A 16,519-nucleotide genomic window follows, 5' to 3' on the forward strand; every position below is an offset into this window, starting at 1 on the left:
AAAGGTGTCCACTATCTCTAACAGTGTCTTTCAAAGATTTTGTTGATCATGATTATATTAATCAGTGTTCTCCAGAGAAACAGAAACTGTGTGTGTGTGTGTGTGTGTGTAGAGAGAGAGAGAGAGAGAGATTTTAAGGAATTGGGTCATACAATTGTGGAAGCTCCAAGTCTAAAATTTGCAAGGGTAGGCCCGCCAACTAGGGACTCAGAGGAAAGCCATGTGGGCCCACAGACTGGAGACTCAGCAGAAAGCCAAAGGCTGTCTGCGGACAGAATTCCCTCTTGCTTGGGGAGGTCAATCTTCAATTCTTTGTATGGCTACCTTATTGGGGGGGGGCAGTCTTTTTCACCCAAGTCCACTGATTTAAATATTAATTTCACCTGAAAACATCCTCATGGAGACATCCAGAATAATGTTTTTCCACATATCTGGGCATCGTAGGCCAGCTAAGTTGACATATAAAATGAACCATCACAATGGCTAATGTTAAGAAATACATTTACATCACATTCAACGCATACATCTATGTGGCTGAAACAAAAGTCGCACTGAATCATGGCTATCCTTCCTTAATGTGACATAGTCTTATTTTTCTCCTCTATTTTATTTCATAAAAAAGCACGTGTGACCCACCCAGCTGGTTTCTGGATTCATGATATGTTGTAGAGATGGTCTTTTGAAACACCATCCTAGAATATGTCTTCAGAATGTTCTATCATCCCATAGCAAAGGCCTTTCCAAGTCCCAGCATGACTTTGTGTTACCGCAGCCCGAACCTGTACCTGTTCATGCCTCAGTTTCCTTATTTGTAAAGGAGACATACTTACAAATACTTCTACCTGACAGGGTTGTCGTGAACAATAAAATCAGAACAAGGTAATGTATATGAAAACGTTTTTTAAACTCCAAAGTAATTTCGTGAGGTAATTGCCATTTTAAACTAGTCTATAATAACTTTCTTCTCTACCACTCAGGAATCTGAGAAGATGGTGCTATTTCATGAAAATGAGTTTGAACTCTTCAACACTTGCCACATAAAACAAAGACAGCCCCAATTTCTTTAATCAAAATGATGATCAGCTTTTAAAAATGAGTCCCATCATTCAGAATTAAAATCTGATTTCAGGGGCGCTTGGGTGGCTCAGTCTTCAAGTGTCCGCCTTCAGCTCAGGTCATGATCCCAGGGTCCTGGGATTGAGACCCGCATCGGGCTCCCTGCTCCGTGGGAAGCCTGCTTCTCCCTCTCCCACTCCCCCTGCTTATGTTCCCTCTCTGTGTCTTTCTCTGTCAAATAAATAAATAAATAAATAATCTTAAAAAATAAATCTGATTTCAAAGAAGGGGAAAAGTGCAGTATGTTTGGGTTCAATTCAGAGCCTTTCAGTTCTCCAGCCTTCTGCCCCTTGCCCACTCTGCTAGTTCAGTGAGGCCTTTGGGGGCAATCTTGGGGTGACTCATTCATATCACTTGCCTTCAAGAATCAGAGATGGGCTGATGCTACCTCCAATACTTTTAAACCAGCTAATTGATGACCCGGACAAGACATGGTGGGCAGGACGTAGACTTGGGAGCAGGGTTTCCTAGGTTGGCTCACCATCTTACGAGGACGGATGTCCTGGAATGGAGCTGCCCTGGCAGGCCAGCTTGCAGGGACAGAGTAGCCTCAGGCAGCCCTGGGAGGCAGGAGGCTGGCAGCTCTGCCTACCTGTGGATCTGGAGCTGGGGGCGGGTGGGGGGGGTGCTTTGGTTGGGTCACACCCTGCAGAGGCAAGCTGGAGCGCACACCCTTGCTTGTTCCTTTTCTCTTCCATTTCTCTGCTACTTGTCTTCTAATCAGTCCTTCCGTGGTGTGTAAAATGCGAGGCTGGTTATTCCCATCACACGTTATTGTTTTCTCTGGGGGCCCCCCTTTCTGGGCGCAATAATTTCACCATCCCCAGATGAGGGTGATAAGTATTTGAGATGCATAACTGTGTCTCATTTCAGTGTCTAATAGAAGATGCAGAAAGAACCCCGGCACCTTTCTGCTCAGTAAATTCATAATTGCAGGCTTCCTTGCCTCGCTTCTTGCGAACTGGAGAACTGTTGATTGGCATGTGGATCCGTGAGTGTGTACAGTAAGGGCAGGGGTGTGGCAGGCACACCTCCCCCGGTGCCTGGCAGGTTCCTATATGGGGACTGCTGCAAGTTCCCTCCAGAGAGTTGGTGGCTGAGCCCTGACCGGCACCTGCCTGTCTGGAATGAGGATTACTAGTCCTGCTGGAATTTGATTGTTGGCAGCAATGTTCTGAGAGCTGTGTTAGCCAGCAGAACATATGGCACCCAAAGAGCGAGCTCCTCCAGACAAAGGCCAGGGAGCAGGTGCTGAAGTGGGTTCAGACAAAGTTGGAAGACAGGCTGCAGGTGGTAGAAAGAGCACTGGAATGGGAGTCCAGAGACCTGAGCTTCACGCCGCCCCCAGCTTCAACTCACTATGTGACCTTCTGCAAATCATTTAACTTCTCTGGATCACAACTTCCTTGTCTTTAAAATCACAGATTGGAAATCTTTACCCTGGACTGTCTCTTTCAGATGAAAAACTTCTAGATTTTTCTCTGATCCTTGGATTTGCAGACAGTTCAAGATGAGCCACCCTGAGTCGTAATCACTCCAACTGAGATGGTGCCATCAGGCACCATCTTGTTATCATAATCCTAACCCTGTTCATCTCATTTCAGTCTTGTCAACAAGACCAACAACTATCATTTAATAAGTACTTGCTGCTTGCCAGGCCGAAGGCCCTGTGCCAGGTGCTTTATGTCATGAACACTTTTAGAGGTGAATAGTGGTGCCCGCCTGATGGATATTATCTGCCAGGTTATGCCCCATGGGTCCCAGGGGCTTGGCTTCCTCCTACAGAGCTGGTGGGGAGGTGTTACCGGGTGACGTCCTGGGGTTTTTCTGTTTGGGGACTTACATGGATTAAAAAGGGCTTCCATGTGCTCTATATTCTGGACTCTAGAATTGTGTGTTTCTAGAAAGACTATGGGTTTTGCAGTTTGATACAGACCTGGGCTTCAACCCCAACTCTGCCACTTATTAGCCCCATGCCCTATACAGAGCTACAGTCTCCCCACCGGAGAAGCAGGTGAAACCACCCCGAGCCCAGTGGACGGCTGTCCTGATCAGGCAAGAGGGTCGGTGTGCAGGCTCGTACGTGGGGCCCGGGTATGGCAGATGACATTTCTCCTTGCTTCCAGCCCCTCTCTCTGCCCAGCAGAGAAGAGGTCTTGAGTCTCGGCTGTATGTTGGGCATGAGCCTGGCACTGTGGACTCACCAGTGAGCATGGCGGGCCTCCCTGCCCCCACGGAGCCCACAGCCCTCAGCCCCAAACTCTAGTCCTCCTGCAGAGGCTAAATCAGTGGAAGGGTGGGAATGTCCTGACAAGCCTCGGGGCTTCCCTTTCAGCCCTGTCTCCTACCCGACCTTGTTCTCCAGACAGACTCTCCCTGGTTGCACACCATTTGATAGGCTTTTGCAATGCTGACCCCTCCCCAAGGAGGCCCTTCTCTTCCAGCTCTGCATGTTCTCCCTTAGTTCCCAGCCAGGCCCACATGCCATCCCACAGCCTTCTTGCTCCCTCGCCCCAAGCTAGAAGTCAGCATTCCTCATGGGAACATTCTACCATCTGTCACATAGCATTTCACTGTCTGCATGTTAGGTTCTGGTGGCATCTACCTGACCTGACCCCAAGTTCTTGGAGGGCCCCAGCCGCCTTGGCTATCCTGGGATCCCGCAGCATTTTGCATGTTCCGAGTGTGCCCTGTGCCAATATCCATCACGTGGGCGAGTGAATGAAGGCCCCGGGCTGGCAGGACTGCTCTGGACTGTGGCTACACAACCACCTCTTCCTCTGATATGCCCTTTAGAGGACTTGGGGTTTCTGTCAGGATTTTAGCTGATGACATTGAGTCTTGGCTTTCTTCTTTCTTCTCTTGGCCTTCAAGGAACCTTGCACTCTCCCTGTGGGGGGGCTTCTCTTGCTCTGTGGTCTACCTCTTCCTACCATCCTGTTATCGAGGATGTGGGGGTGAACAGGAGAAATTCGGCAAAGCTGAGATGCCCCCAAATAAGATGTAGGCCATTCCTGCCCTGGTTTCTCTCAAACTGGAAGAACTATGAAGCTGTCCTCTTGAATAGAAATGAATGAGATTGTTAGGACCAAGCGCTATTGGGTCCCATGGGGAGTTATTTATTTATGTCCGGGACCACTTCTTAAGCCATTTGTTCTCTCCCTTTAATGAAAACCTCTCAGAGGAGGCCCCAGTAGGAGGCAGCCAAGGTCTGCCTCATTAAAATGACATCAGAGCTCAGAGCTGGGCAGCGCACCCGGAGGCTCCGGTTGCCACTATGCTGCAGAGGGATCCAGGATGCTTCAGAGGGATCCAGGATGCTGCAGAGAGATCCAGAATCAGCCTCATGCACCGGTTTGGCAGTGGGGAGGTGTAAAGGAGAAGCGTAGGTGTAGACCCAGCGAGCTGGGTCTGTAACCGACAGCCCCCGAGAAAGGGTCGTCTGAACTGTTCTGCTGGGCATGAACATAGCTGGTGTCCATCCCCACCCGCTCCAGGCCAGGGTAAACTGAGCTGGATTAGCAGTGAAGAATGAGAACCCACTGTCAACTTGCACACCTGGGTTTGAATCCACCTCTACCACTTATAAGCTATGCAAGTTGTATAACTTCCCTAAGCTGCATGGTGGGGATAGCAATACTCCTTACTTCAGAGGACTAGGAGTCAGGGTCCCAGCAGGAGACAGCACATGCAAATCTGGTTATTTGTGCCAAAGGTTAATATAGGAGCTCTTCACAAAGGTGTGGCTCCTTAAGAGGCAGAGCACTATTTGGGATAGAAACGGTGAGGCCCCGTTACCTCCTGTAGGACCAAGTGGGGGTGGGCAGGAGGTGGTTCACAGAACCTGGAGATAGAGAGGTGGCATGGGGAGGCATGCCTAGGGCCACTGAGCCCTGGGGGTGAGGGTGGCAGCCAGTGCCTGCAGCCCACCCCCACCCTGCTGTCCCCTCCCCTTCCTGCTGGCCTTCTGCTGACACTCCACCAGGCCCGAGGGCAGGCAGCCCATGCATGTACAGTCGACCCGGGTCAGCCTCCTGGGCACAGAGAAGGGGGGTGAGTGGATCTAGAGGGGCAGGTGGAAGATACCCAACACAGAAGGGTTTGTCCGAAGAAATGAGACAGTCTCTGGGAGGTGCTGGACAGTGACTGTTCCACAGCCAGGCATCAGGTAGCCAGTGGCTGTTCTTCATCTTCATCATCATCCTCATCACTATTATCATTACTATTAGCATTATTGTTATTGTTGAGGTTGCCCTCCTGCCACCCAGCTGTGGCTGTCCCCACACACATGGGGGCAGAGTCCCTTGGCCTTTAGCATCTCCAGGGCAGTTCTCTGTCTCAGCGTGTGCAGAGGACTTTCGGGTCCAGCCACACAAGCTGTAGGGTGAAACTAGGCCACTGCCATTGTTGTCCAGTATCTCATCCTTGCTTTCCCCCGTAGGGAGCCTCTACTGCTGAGTCCTGGCCCTCCAAGGGGACCCTCGTGCCGAGTGCTGCCGTGCCGTGAGGACCTGTTTCTGAAATGAAAGCCATGCCTTGGAACTGGACTTGCCTTCTCTCCCATCTCCTGATGGTAGGGATGGGCTCCTCCACTCTGCTCCCCCGGCAGCCACCCCCAACGTCCCCGAAGCGGTCTTTTGTCACGTTCCGTGGGGAGCCAGCCGAGGGTTTCAACCACCTGGTGGTGGACGAGAGGACAGGGCACATTTACTTGGGGGCTGTCAACCGGATCTACAAGCTCTCCAGTGACCTGAAGGTCTTGGTGACCCACCAGACAGGGCCGGACGAGGACAACCCTAAGTGTTACCCACCGCGCATCGTCCAGACATGCAATGAGCCCCTGACCACCACCAACAATGTCAACAAGATGCTCCTGATAGACTACAAAGAGAACAGGCTCATTGCCTGTGGGAGCCTGTACCAAGGCATCTGCAAGCTTCTCAGGCTTGAGGACCTCTTCAAGCTGGGGGAGCCTTTCCACAAGAAGGAACACTACCTGTCGGGAGTCAATGAGAGTGGCTCCGTCTTTGGAGTAATCGTCTCCTACAGCAACCTGGACGACAAGCTCTTCATCGCCACTGCAGTGGATGGGAAGCCGGAGTACTTCCCTACCATCTCCAGCCGGAAGCTGACCAAGAACTCCGAGGCAGACGGCATGTTTGCTTATGTCTTCCACGATGAGTTTGTGGCCTCGATGATTAAGATTCCTTCGGACACCTTCACCGTCATCCCCGACTTTGATATCTACTATGTCTATGGCTTCAGCAGCGGCAATTTTGTCTACTTTTTGACCCTCCAGCCTGAGATGGTGTCTCCACCAGGCTCTACCACAAAGGAACAGGTCTATACCTCCAAGCTCGTGAGGCTCTGCAAGGAGGACACGGCCTTCAACTCCTATGTGGAGGTGCCCATTGGCTGTGAGCGCAGTGGGGTCGAGTACCGCCTGTTGCAGGCCGCCTACCTGTCCAAAGCTGGTGCCGTGCTCGCCCGGACCCTTGGAGTTCGTCCAGAGGATGACCTCCTCTTCACTGTCTTCTCCAAGGGCCAAAAGCGGAAAATGAAATCCCTGGATGAGTCAGCCCTGTGCATCTTCATCTTGAAGCAGATCAACGATCGCATTAAGGAGCGACTGCAGTCCTGCTATCGGGGGGAGGGTACGCTGGACCTAGCGTGGCTCAAGGTGAAGGACATTCCCTGCAGCAGCGCGGTGAGTAAGGGGAGGGTCCATGGGCTAGGAGGGCATGGTATGGCAGGGGGACCCTAGCCTGGGGCCTCCATGGGATGTGAATCACCCATCCCATTTTGCAAGTGAGACAAGTACATCCCGTCTCTGGGTCTCCCTGGACTCGGATCAGCACCAACTCAAATGTGTTGTGTTATGTCTGTGACACTGAGCTTATCAGAGTTGGAGGTAGACCTGAAAGGTAGATCTCCTATCTGGGCACTTTTCTCTATTCCATATTGGCTCATGGTTATAGGAGGACATGCTAGGAATAAGTGGGAATTCTGTTATATAGATATCATATGTACCAGTCATTGTTAAGGCCAGATTATCATGTCCTCTGGTACAAGTCATGTACCCAACCTTCGTACTGACCGTGCCTACAAATCACTTTCCTGGGAACTTGGAATAAAACCAGTAGTGGGAATAATGGAGCCAGGCATTCTACATTTGGGATAGATCTAGAACTTCAGGAGTATTATGTTTTTAGTTCCTTGAGTATCTTTAGGAAAGGGCAAAATGAGAGTAGAAGTAGGGTGGGAATCCAGTGAACATAGAGGCAAAAGGAGAGCTTGCTTAGGAGGCTGCATTTCTGGAGCATCTTCTGTGTGCCCAGTTCCATGGAAGAGACATGCCAAGCAGCCTTGGAACAGTACTGGGTGAGAGAAGTGCTGAAGGAAACCGGAGGGAGGCGGGGAATGAAGGGTGGGTTTAGGAGGCCTTCCCAGGGCCTTGCTGGGTGGCCATAGGTGCAACAGGTGACATGATCTCCTGCCTCCCCCAGCCTAACTCACTTGTGGCCCGGCTTGCTGTGGCTGGACTTCTGTTCATCTTGAAAATGATTGCAGGGACTTAGAAGCTCAGTTATGAGCATCTTCATCTTCTATACCCCGTGTCCCTCTCCTTTCTCCTTTTTATCATTCACTTAAAAAATCATGAATCTAGTTGGAGAAAAATCTATCCTGTGATCATAATTAGAGAGAAGAAAGGAGAATTCACACACAGGTAGAAGTGTATTTGCATGGATGTGATTCTTGATGGCCAGTCCAACTTCGATGGAATTCCACATTAGGAAAATGTATTTTCATTGACTTTAAAAGTCTAAGTTTCCCTTCATGAAGTATGGCTACTTGCCAAGCACATCTTAGAGGGCACTGGCACCCAGGCAGCTTGGGGGCCAGTCCTGTGGGCACTGGGACTCCGGGTTGGGGGTAGCGGAGATGGAGGAGAAAGCAGGGATTTGGCAAGGTTGGTCTTTGGTGCCCTAACATTTAGGCTCAGGCTGTTTTCCAGTGGTGAGTTTTTCAGGTGCCTGGGCTGAAACTAAAAGATGCCATTTATTTCTGGAGGTCCTGAGAAGCCAAGAGACTCCTAGTGTCACAGAGGAAATGGGAGAGGTACCATGGGCCAGAGAAGGAAGCAATCAGTTGACAATCATGGCCAGGCCATAGAGTGGAGGGGACTCCATTGTACCCGCCGAGCCCTAATGGATGACATATCTTTGGGAGCCTTTGGTTTAGGGCAGTGGCTGATCCACCCAGGAGAGTTGAGGAGACAGGTTTATAAACTTGGGGGCCATGGACTTCTCCCAAATGCAGGCTATAAAGGACAGGCTAGGTGCTGTGCTGTATGGATGTATGTTACATGTTCAAGCACAACTTCTTGGGGGAGATGCATTAGGAAGCTGGCATGGGGAAGGCCCTTAGAGATCTTCTGGTTTATACTCTCATTCTGAGGCCCAACAAGGTTAATAAATTGCCCAAGGTCACATATTTTGGGAAAGAACGGCAGACACAGCACTTGAGGGAAGTCTCCGTTGCCTCTTGAGGAAAATCCCACTTGCACATATGCATGCACACACATGCACACACGCACACCTACCCATGCGTGTGTGCACACATGCAGTAAATACCCCCACAAGCATGCACACACACATGCACACCCTAGCTTCGAAAATGCAAGTTTACACTGTATGCTTATGAAACAGCTAGTTCTTTCGAGATCAGATGTGTTGGCTATTTTTTCTGTAGATGCTTTTCTGTAGAAAACTTGCTCAAATTCTGTCTTTTCAGGTGATGCTTTTGGGAGTACAATCAGCTGCAGGGATCAACCTGGCTGCCCATGGGCAGGTGTTTGGCCCGCCCTTGCTCCCTGCCACAGTACAAAAAGCAAAGTTCATCATGGAAGTCTGCAGAGCTGCAGGTCCTAAGGCCGCATGGTGGCCTTGGATAGAACAGAGGGATAATAGCTTTGCAAGACAGGCTAATGCCAGGGCTAGGAGTCATGGAGCCAGATAACAAGCTTTTGATTTTTCTTTGGGCTTTAATTAGCCCTTTCAAGTTCGAGGCAAGTTCAGGGCTGAGAGCAGAAAGGAGGAGGCCAGAAATTCCACACCGGGCTGGGCTGTCTCCCCAGCCAGTATAAAAGGCCACGCCAGCTTGTAATGTCAAGTATCAGTTTCCTTTGATTCGGCCAACGTTTGGATTACTTTGTTCTGGTGCTCAGGTGCTCAGCTATAATTCATTTGGCCCCAGCTCAGACCACACATGCTCCCCCTGCCATCAGCCAGGCCAGAGGCCTGGGCCTTCCCAGGGAGGAGCCCTCATGGGCACACCGTTTGCAAACCCAGCTTTTCCTCCATCCATTCACGTGGCTGTTGGGTTCCTTTCCTTTCTCCCTTCCTGCCCTGGGGCAAGGATGGACAAGAGGAATCCAGAGTTCTCTTTTGCCTCTGAGTCCAAGATTCCCTGGAGGCCTGTGGAGTGGGACAGAATCTCAGATGGCCTCTGTCCTGCAGCGTTCCCTCTGTAAGACAGCAGAGGAGGGCAGCATAGGCCCAGGAGGTTGACTTTTAAGACTTGTGTTTTGTAGGCTAGGTGTTCCCTGTGGGCTTTATCATAATTACAGCCCAAAGAGTTTGAGAAGGAATGATTAGTGGTTCATTTTTTTAACTGGGATATAACTGACACATGACATTTTATTGGTTTCAGGGGTACAACGTAATGATTCGATATTTATAGGTATTGCAAAGTGATCACCACACTAAGTCTGGTTAACCACACATAGTTACAAATGTCTTTTTTTTGTGATGAGAACTTTTAAGAGCTATTCTCTTAGCAACTTTCAAATATACGATACAGTATCTTAACAATATAGGCACTGGGCAGTACATTACATCTCCAGGACTTACTTATTTTATAGCTGGAAGTTTGTACTTCTTGACTAGTGACTCATTTTTATTGTGTTCCTGTTATCTTCATTCCCTAAGGATAGGATGCTCATCCCGTGGTATTCTTCAGGGTGTTCCGGCCCCTCCCATTTCTTGGGATCCCCATTCCTTCCCCTGAACTCAGGCCTCCAGCACTCAGAGCAGGGAACAGTATAAGCCTTGGGTTTCCTGACCTCCCCTGCCTGTGTTCAAGGAAGATGAGGTGGCGTGGAAAGAGAACATCTGTGTGACTTGGGCTAGCATGCTGTGGAACTTCCGTGGAGCCACGTGGTGGGCCACGGCCTGATGACCAGACAGAGGGAGAAGTGTTGCAGTGTGAGGCTGGAGCCTCAGTCTGCAGGCCCCCAGAGAGCTCCCTGCTGTTTTTCTTCCAGGTGAATCGGGGAAGGTGGGCGGAGCCCACATCAGAGATAAGGGATGGCAGCTGGAGGGGCCTCCTCAGGGGAATGTGTGACTGTGAATTATATGCGTGGCAAATACAAATCTCTGAGTGGATGTTGGGTGTAGAGGATGGAGAAGCAGCCCAGGTGTTTTCTGGTGCTTGTGGGAGATGGAAGCGGCTTCCACCTTTGCCTTCTAGGCCATTCTTTTCCTGTGTCCTGGTTTTCCCAGCCTGAATAGAAAGAGGTATCCAAGGGCAGATGGTCTAGTGTCTGAAAATTACTCTACAGGTCCCAGGAGGGCATGGGCAGAAAGAGGGTCCTAGAGGCATCAACAGGGTCCCATTCTGTCTTGGGATTCAGGGGACTAAAGACCAACCTGAGGCCCTTTGCTTGTGCACATCCAGTTATAACATCATCAACACTATTGATATAATCTCTGTTTCTGCTACTCAGCACTGGGATGGTCTCTGTCTCTGGTCCCTTTTGAAGGATGTCACCCAGGCTCCCCAGACCATCTGTCTGCAGAGCACAAGATGATTGGCATAGGAGCCCATTGCCTGTGGTTTCTGTCACGTGCCATGGCCCTGAGCAGGCCAAGGTGACAGCTCCCAGCCTTTCCCGGGAGCCCTGACACTCCTGGCCCAGAGTGGGGCAACCGGGCTGGAGAGTGTGCTCTTGTGGGCCGAGGCTCTTGTGCTCTACATGGGCCGAGTGGCCTGGCCTCCCAGAGTCCCCCAGGCACAGCCATCCACTCCTCCTCAACCTTTCTTCAGCCTTCTGGGGTAACTCATGGAACGCTAGCCCTTCTACCTCCAAATGAATTAATGAATGGACGAGACATTTATCAGGCCCTGGCAATGTACCCCCTCCCGGTAGATTCCAAGAATCATGAAATGACGTCAGTGTCCAGGGGCCCAAGAGTCCAGGAGGGAGCTGCACCCCAGCAGGTGATGCTGGCCTATGGGACGGGAACAATGGCTGTGGTCATGGGAAAGTTCATCATTCACGCCACTAAATCTTCTCTGAGTTTGGATCCAATTGAGAAGTGGACATGGGAGTCAGGGAGTGTTAGCTTTAGTGTTGATGAGGCTGAATGGGGCAAAAATCAGCTTCTTCATCTTCCCCTCAAGACTTGAACTTCGAGTGACCTTCCAATACAAAATGTAGGTGCCTGGGGCAGAAACTGTTATCCAGAATCATTGCCTCACATGGGTCCAGTCTCCGTAGCTGGAGCAGGAAGGGGTGGCCTCCGAGCCAACTGGCAATCCCATTGCAGGGGTTCGTTCATATTGGGCCTGACAGTTTACAGAGGGGCTCATCAGCTCCTTTTCTTCTTGCGACGGTGCCGTAGGATAATAGCAAAGGCAACATCCTCGCCAGTTGAGAAATCGGAAGAACAGAAAAGTCAAGTACATCACTAAAGGTCATGGGACTGGTGGACTAGAACCTACTATATATCCTCCTTCTCAGCCCAGTGGTGCTCAGTGATCTGCTAGTGGCATCTGGCATGGGACAATCTATGGTGCAGGGATTGTCTGGGCTTTGTGGGGCATTTACGATCCTGAGATCCTGGACCCTAGACCACTAAGTGCCAGTGGGGACCCCCCCCCAATCACTGCAAGAACTAGAAAAGTCTCTCACATTTCTGGAAGTCCCTGGTTGAGAGCCATTGCCAAACCATGTATCTATCTGACTTGGGGTTTACCTGCCAGCCCTGCTCTATCCCACACGGTTCACAGAGGCATAAGGACTGAGTTTTTGATTTTTAACGCCAAGCTTCTCTTCATGTCGAACAGTGAGGAATAGTGAGGGAGAACCACGCTCACAGGTGCCCTTGCTTTGACTCCTGGAGGCATCAGTTTTGCAGCATGGCAGCCCTGGGAGGAGACAGGGTCACCCTCCACCCCTGCCCTGGTCTTGGGCTGGCCTCCCATCCCAGCCTGGATGGTTCTCAGGTTTGTCTGGCGCCTGGTATCCTGAAATGGCATGAGAGTGAGCATCCGGAATGGTCAGGCGGCCATCCCGGGCTCCGGAGGCTGGTTTCTGCTCGTCCGCTCAGAGTGTTTTCTTGTTCCCAGCCAGCAGGAAGTGCGACTCTGGCGAGATGGGGTGCATCCTGTTGTTCATGGCGCAAGGCAGCGTTTTCTCTTGCCGCTCAGACCAGGAACTCCTCCTCTTGCCTGCCGCATGCCTCCTTCCTCAGCTCCACTGCATCTCACACACACACACACACACACACACGCACGCACACCAGGTCCACCAAACTCAAGTCCCAGGGAGAGCTCATGCCACACCTCTCCTTTCTCATGGGCCCCGGCACTCACCCCCCAACAGCCTGGTGACCCAGTACTCCAGGCTTCACGTTTGGCATTTGGGGCCCTGCCATACTGCAACCCCAGTCTTTATAGAACCAAGTTTTCCCTCTCTCCCCTGGATTTGGCTTCTCTTCTGGGTACACCGGCGAGAAGGCCATCCACCTCCCTCTTTTTGGCCAGCAGGGTTTGCAATGGCAGTCATATCCCAGCTAAGCACACGTGGTGCTTCGGGGTACAGGATGATGGCTGAGCCTTGGGTGGTGTGCTGGGCCAGGCGAGGGGACATGGCCCCCCCAGAATGCCACGCTGGAGCCTGATGAGTCAGCAGGGAGAGTGACGGGACCGGGAGTCCCACATGCAGAATTTTAACCCCGACACGTGCCAGGAGACCCCAGAGGCCCCTCAGCCCTGTCTCTGCTGCTCTCCCTGCTGTGGTCTGCTATCGAGCTTACGCTCATCTCCTAAGTCCCTCTTCCCCCTCTTTCTGTGATGTCGTCTCCGCCCACACACTACGCGGAGCAGCTCAGGCAGCAAGGTCCCCCTCACGTGCACACGCGCGCATGCGCACACACGCCCCCCACGGCGTGTGGCCGCCCAGCCAACATCGGCAGCCGGGCCTCTCGTTCAGTGAGCGCGCAGACCAGCCAGACGTCACGGTCCAGCTCTGCATTCTGGGCCTTGCCTTCAAGTCCCGTCATCCTCACAGGGTGGCCTCTTGGCTGGGATTCTGGCTGGAGAGTTCAGGCCTCTGGGTCGCAGCCAGTTCCTGCTCTCGAGATGTCGCTGGGCTGGTGAGCAGCTTCCCCTTCCCTTCGAATTACACATTTCAGGAAGGACGTGATAAAAATAATATCCCTTTCATAAAGCGTGTTGAGACTCCTAACAAAAGAGAAATACATGGGCATTAATAAGTAATGAGAGACACAGAACACCTTGTGTTTGTAAGAATCTTCAACATTTCACAGCCCCACCTGTATATTCTCCTTGGGTCCTAAGAACCACCTGATGGGACAGAAGGGGATTTAATAACACTGCTAGGATGTCAGACTTCTAGTTTTTTCCTCACCAGCAACTGCGTTGGAGAGACTTGGGCTGGGCCTAACCCAGATGTTACGTTCCATAGGCCTGGAATGTGCCCTGTTCACCTGCCTGTCCATCCGGCACACGTTAGGAATGCTAAGTGAAGGCATTCGAAGGAGAGGCTACGTTTCAAGCCAGACCCTCCCTGCTGTTACCTTCAGGGGTCCCTCGGTTTTTGCAAGGCAGAAGGGAGCGACTGCACATCGGTGCAGGTGCTTGCTTCTTTTAATTAACAAAGTTTGTGGAGAGAAGGCAAAAAGACAACTAGGGGAGTTTCCCATTTGGCCTCTCCATGTACATGTCTTCCCCTGGTGGACTGGGGGGCCCACAGGCTGTCCACATAGATGAAACGGGAGCCGCGGGAGAAGAAAGCCCACATCCTTCCCAGTCCCAGTGTCATTACTGTGTCTCTGTCAGTGTTACAAAATATAATGGGATTTGTTTGGCTGATTTATCCTGCATGCAGGCAACATTATCCAGACTCACACACGGGCCTGGGGAGCAAGAGGGGAAGATGCACGGCCATGAGAGTGGGCCTAATAAAATTTATTCCCACTAACAAGGGAATGGCCGACCCCATAATTCAGCCTGGCCAGCGGGGCCACTGCCTCCCAGAGCCTGCCAGAAAATACACAAACTTAATCATCGTGGCGTGCCCTGCTCCAATTACAGCTCTGGGGGTGCTGAGGCAGTCTGCAGTAGCCTGGGAGGGGAGTGGGAATGTGGGATTGATGGGCAGTGTGGAACCTCTTTGCCCTTGGCAGGTAGCCACTGGGCACATTTGAAGCTAAGATACAAATGGACAGAAGCAGCACCCAACGGGGTTGTGCTTGGGACAGTTCCCAACACTGAGAAGCCTTCCCTGGTGTTTCCTTAGGGTCCCCAGGCTCAGCTACTGGACTAGCCTCAGCATGGTAGCCATCTGTAGAACTGGGCCAGTGGAGTGGGGGTCCTGGTTCTCTTGCTGTGATCATGGTGTCATGGGCCTGTCTGCTTATCAGAGGGAGAAACCTGGGGGCCTCAGCAGCTGAGCTAATGAGGAGAAGGTCACGGGTTCAACCCCCAGGATCCTATGCTAGGTTGGAGCTACTCTTTGCTGGCTGCGCTCAGCAATTCCTAGGATGGGTACATTACTATAGCTGACTGTGGTTACCTCCAGGCCTGCAAAGAGTGTGCTTGGCCTAATGCCTCTCTCCTGGGGAAAGAGCTCAAAATAGTGGCATTAGCTTCCTATTAGAAGGAGAGCTTATGATGATGATGAGTGAAAGACCACTTAGCTATCTGGTGGGATTGGACACAGATAGTCTCAAACACACATAGAAATCGTAAAATGAGTACCACAATAAGCATTGCTTTTAGCAAATCACTTCCATGGATTCATAGCTAGTTAAGTACATTAATCTAGTGAATGTTTGCATCAGAAGCCAATACACACACAGAACTCCTACAGCATGATGACCTTCTGTCCTATATTTTAGTACCCACCCTTTTAAGATGCTCGGAAACAGGGCACTTGACTCTTGGGAACCTTGGTGTGATTTGTTGGGTTGTTCTTCCAACCCTGAGACATCTCTCATGAAGCCCCTTCCACAGCAGTTTTGTCTAAGTTACTGTTGACTGTGGTTTGCTGGCTTCCCTTCTCTGTCTCCATACATGTTCATTTCTCCTACAATCTCATTGAAAAAGACACAATACAGGAATCATTCTGAGATAGTGCATTAGTAACGAAGTGGATGAGACCTCATTCCCTCATTCCATTTCCGACATCTGTGCTCACAGCTGGGGTGTGAGGGCCGGCCTTCACCTGCTACAAGGACTTACCTGGCTCTCAAGAGAGTTCAACCTGCAAGGTCAGCATGGGCCACGGGCAGACCTTCAGGGGAGGGTTAGAACTCAGAAAAGAGAAAGGAAATTTTATGGAGGACAGTAAAGCAATTGGTGGGTCACATAGTCCAGTTTTGGGGATTGCTTTTTTTGTTTCAGAAACGAGCACTCAGGCACATGGACTATTTTATGGAGTAAGAAGCTTTTGGTAAAAGATAAACCAAAGCCTTCCAAAGCCTCCTCAAGATGTTTCCACCTCCTTGAGCATTCTGTCTGCTTACTTCTGCCCCTGCAGTCAGAGGGTGCTCAGAGTCATCTCAAGGGGTGGATGTGCTGTGGGTATCAGCCCCTGTTGCATTTATTAACACCTTAGGGGTCAGTGGTCATATTTGAGCTATGGCCCCCAATAAGTGGGTGATTATTACCTGCTTGTACTGCAGAGCTTTACAATTGAAATCTGTATTTGGACATGAGCTACTTCAGCTTATCTGATCAATATCTCCCTTTAAAAAGAAATCCCACGTGCGTAATTCACTGATTCCCCATTTCCAGTGGAAGTCTGCTGTGGTCAGCTTTTGGGATGCGTGCATGTGTGTGTGTGTGTATGTGTGTAAATGTAATTAATGGGAAGAATTTAGGGCTGCTGAGCATGAAGAATCCAAGACCTTTTCCACATGAGCAAGCACCTCATGGGCGTCCCTCCTCTTTTTCTCCTAACTTATGTTCCTTTTCAAAACTTCAGCCCTCGCTTTTCTTTGGGACCAACAGACCCAGGAAGGGAGGAAGCACTGTTGTGTTAATAGGCCAATGGCCTTCTCTGTAGGGGGGAGTTCATTGCTTCTAGAGGCCC

General features: G+C 50.9%; 1 protein-coding gene across 1 annotated transcript in view; it reads left to right on the plus strand.

Annotated features, from left to right (window-relative positions):
• PLXNA4 (plexin A4) overlaps positions 1-16,519 on the plus strand; it is a 422,724-nt gene that overhangs the window by 56,708 nt on the left and 349,497 nt on the right. Inside the window, exon 2 of the mRNA XM_045864250.3 lies at positions 5,558-6,823. Coding sequence (XP_045720206.1) covers positions 5,639-6,823 — 1,185 coding nt within the window. The 5' untranslated portion in view covers positions 5,558-5,638. The remainder of the gene's footprint in view (positions 1-5,557; positions 6,824-16,519) is intronic.

This window comes from Mirounga angustirostris, unplaced genomic scaffold, assembly GCF_029215605.1.
Source record: "Mirounga angustirostris isolate CCGP_5_RB_7025 unplaced genomic scaffold, mMirAng1.0.hap1 SCAF_12, whole genome shotgun sequence".
NCBI lineage: Eukaryota > Metazoa > Chordata > Mammalia > Carnivora > Phocidae > Mirounga > Mirounga angustirostris.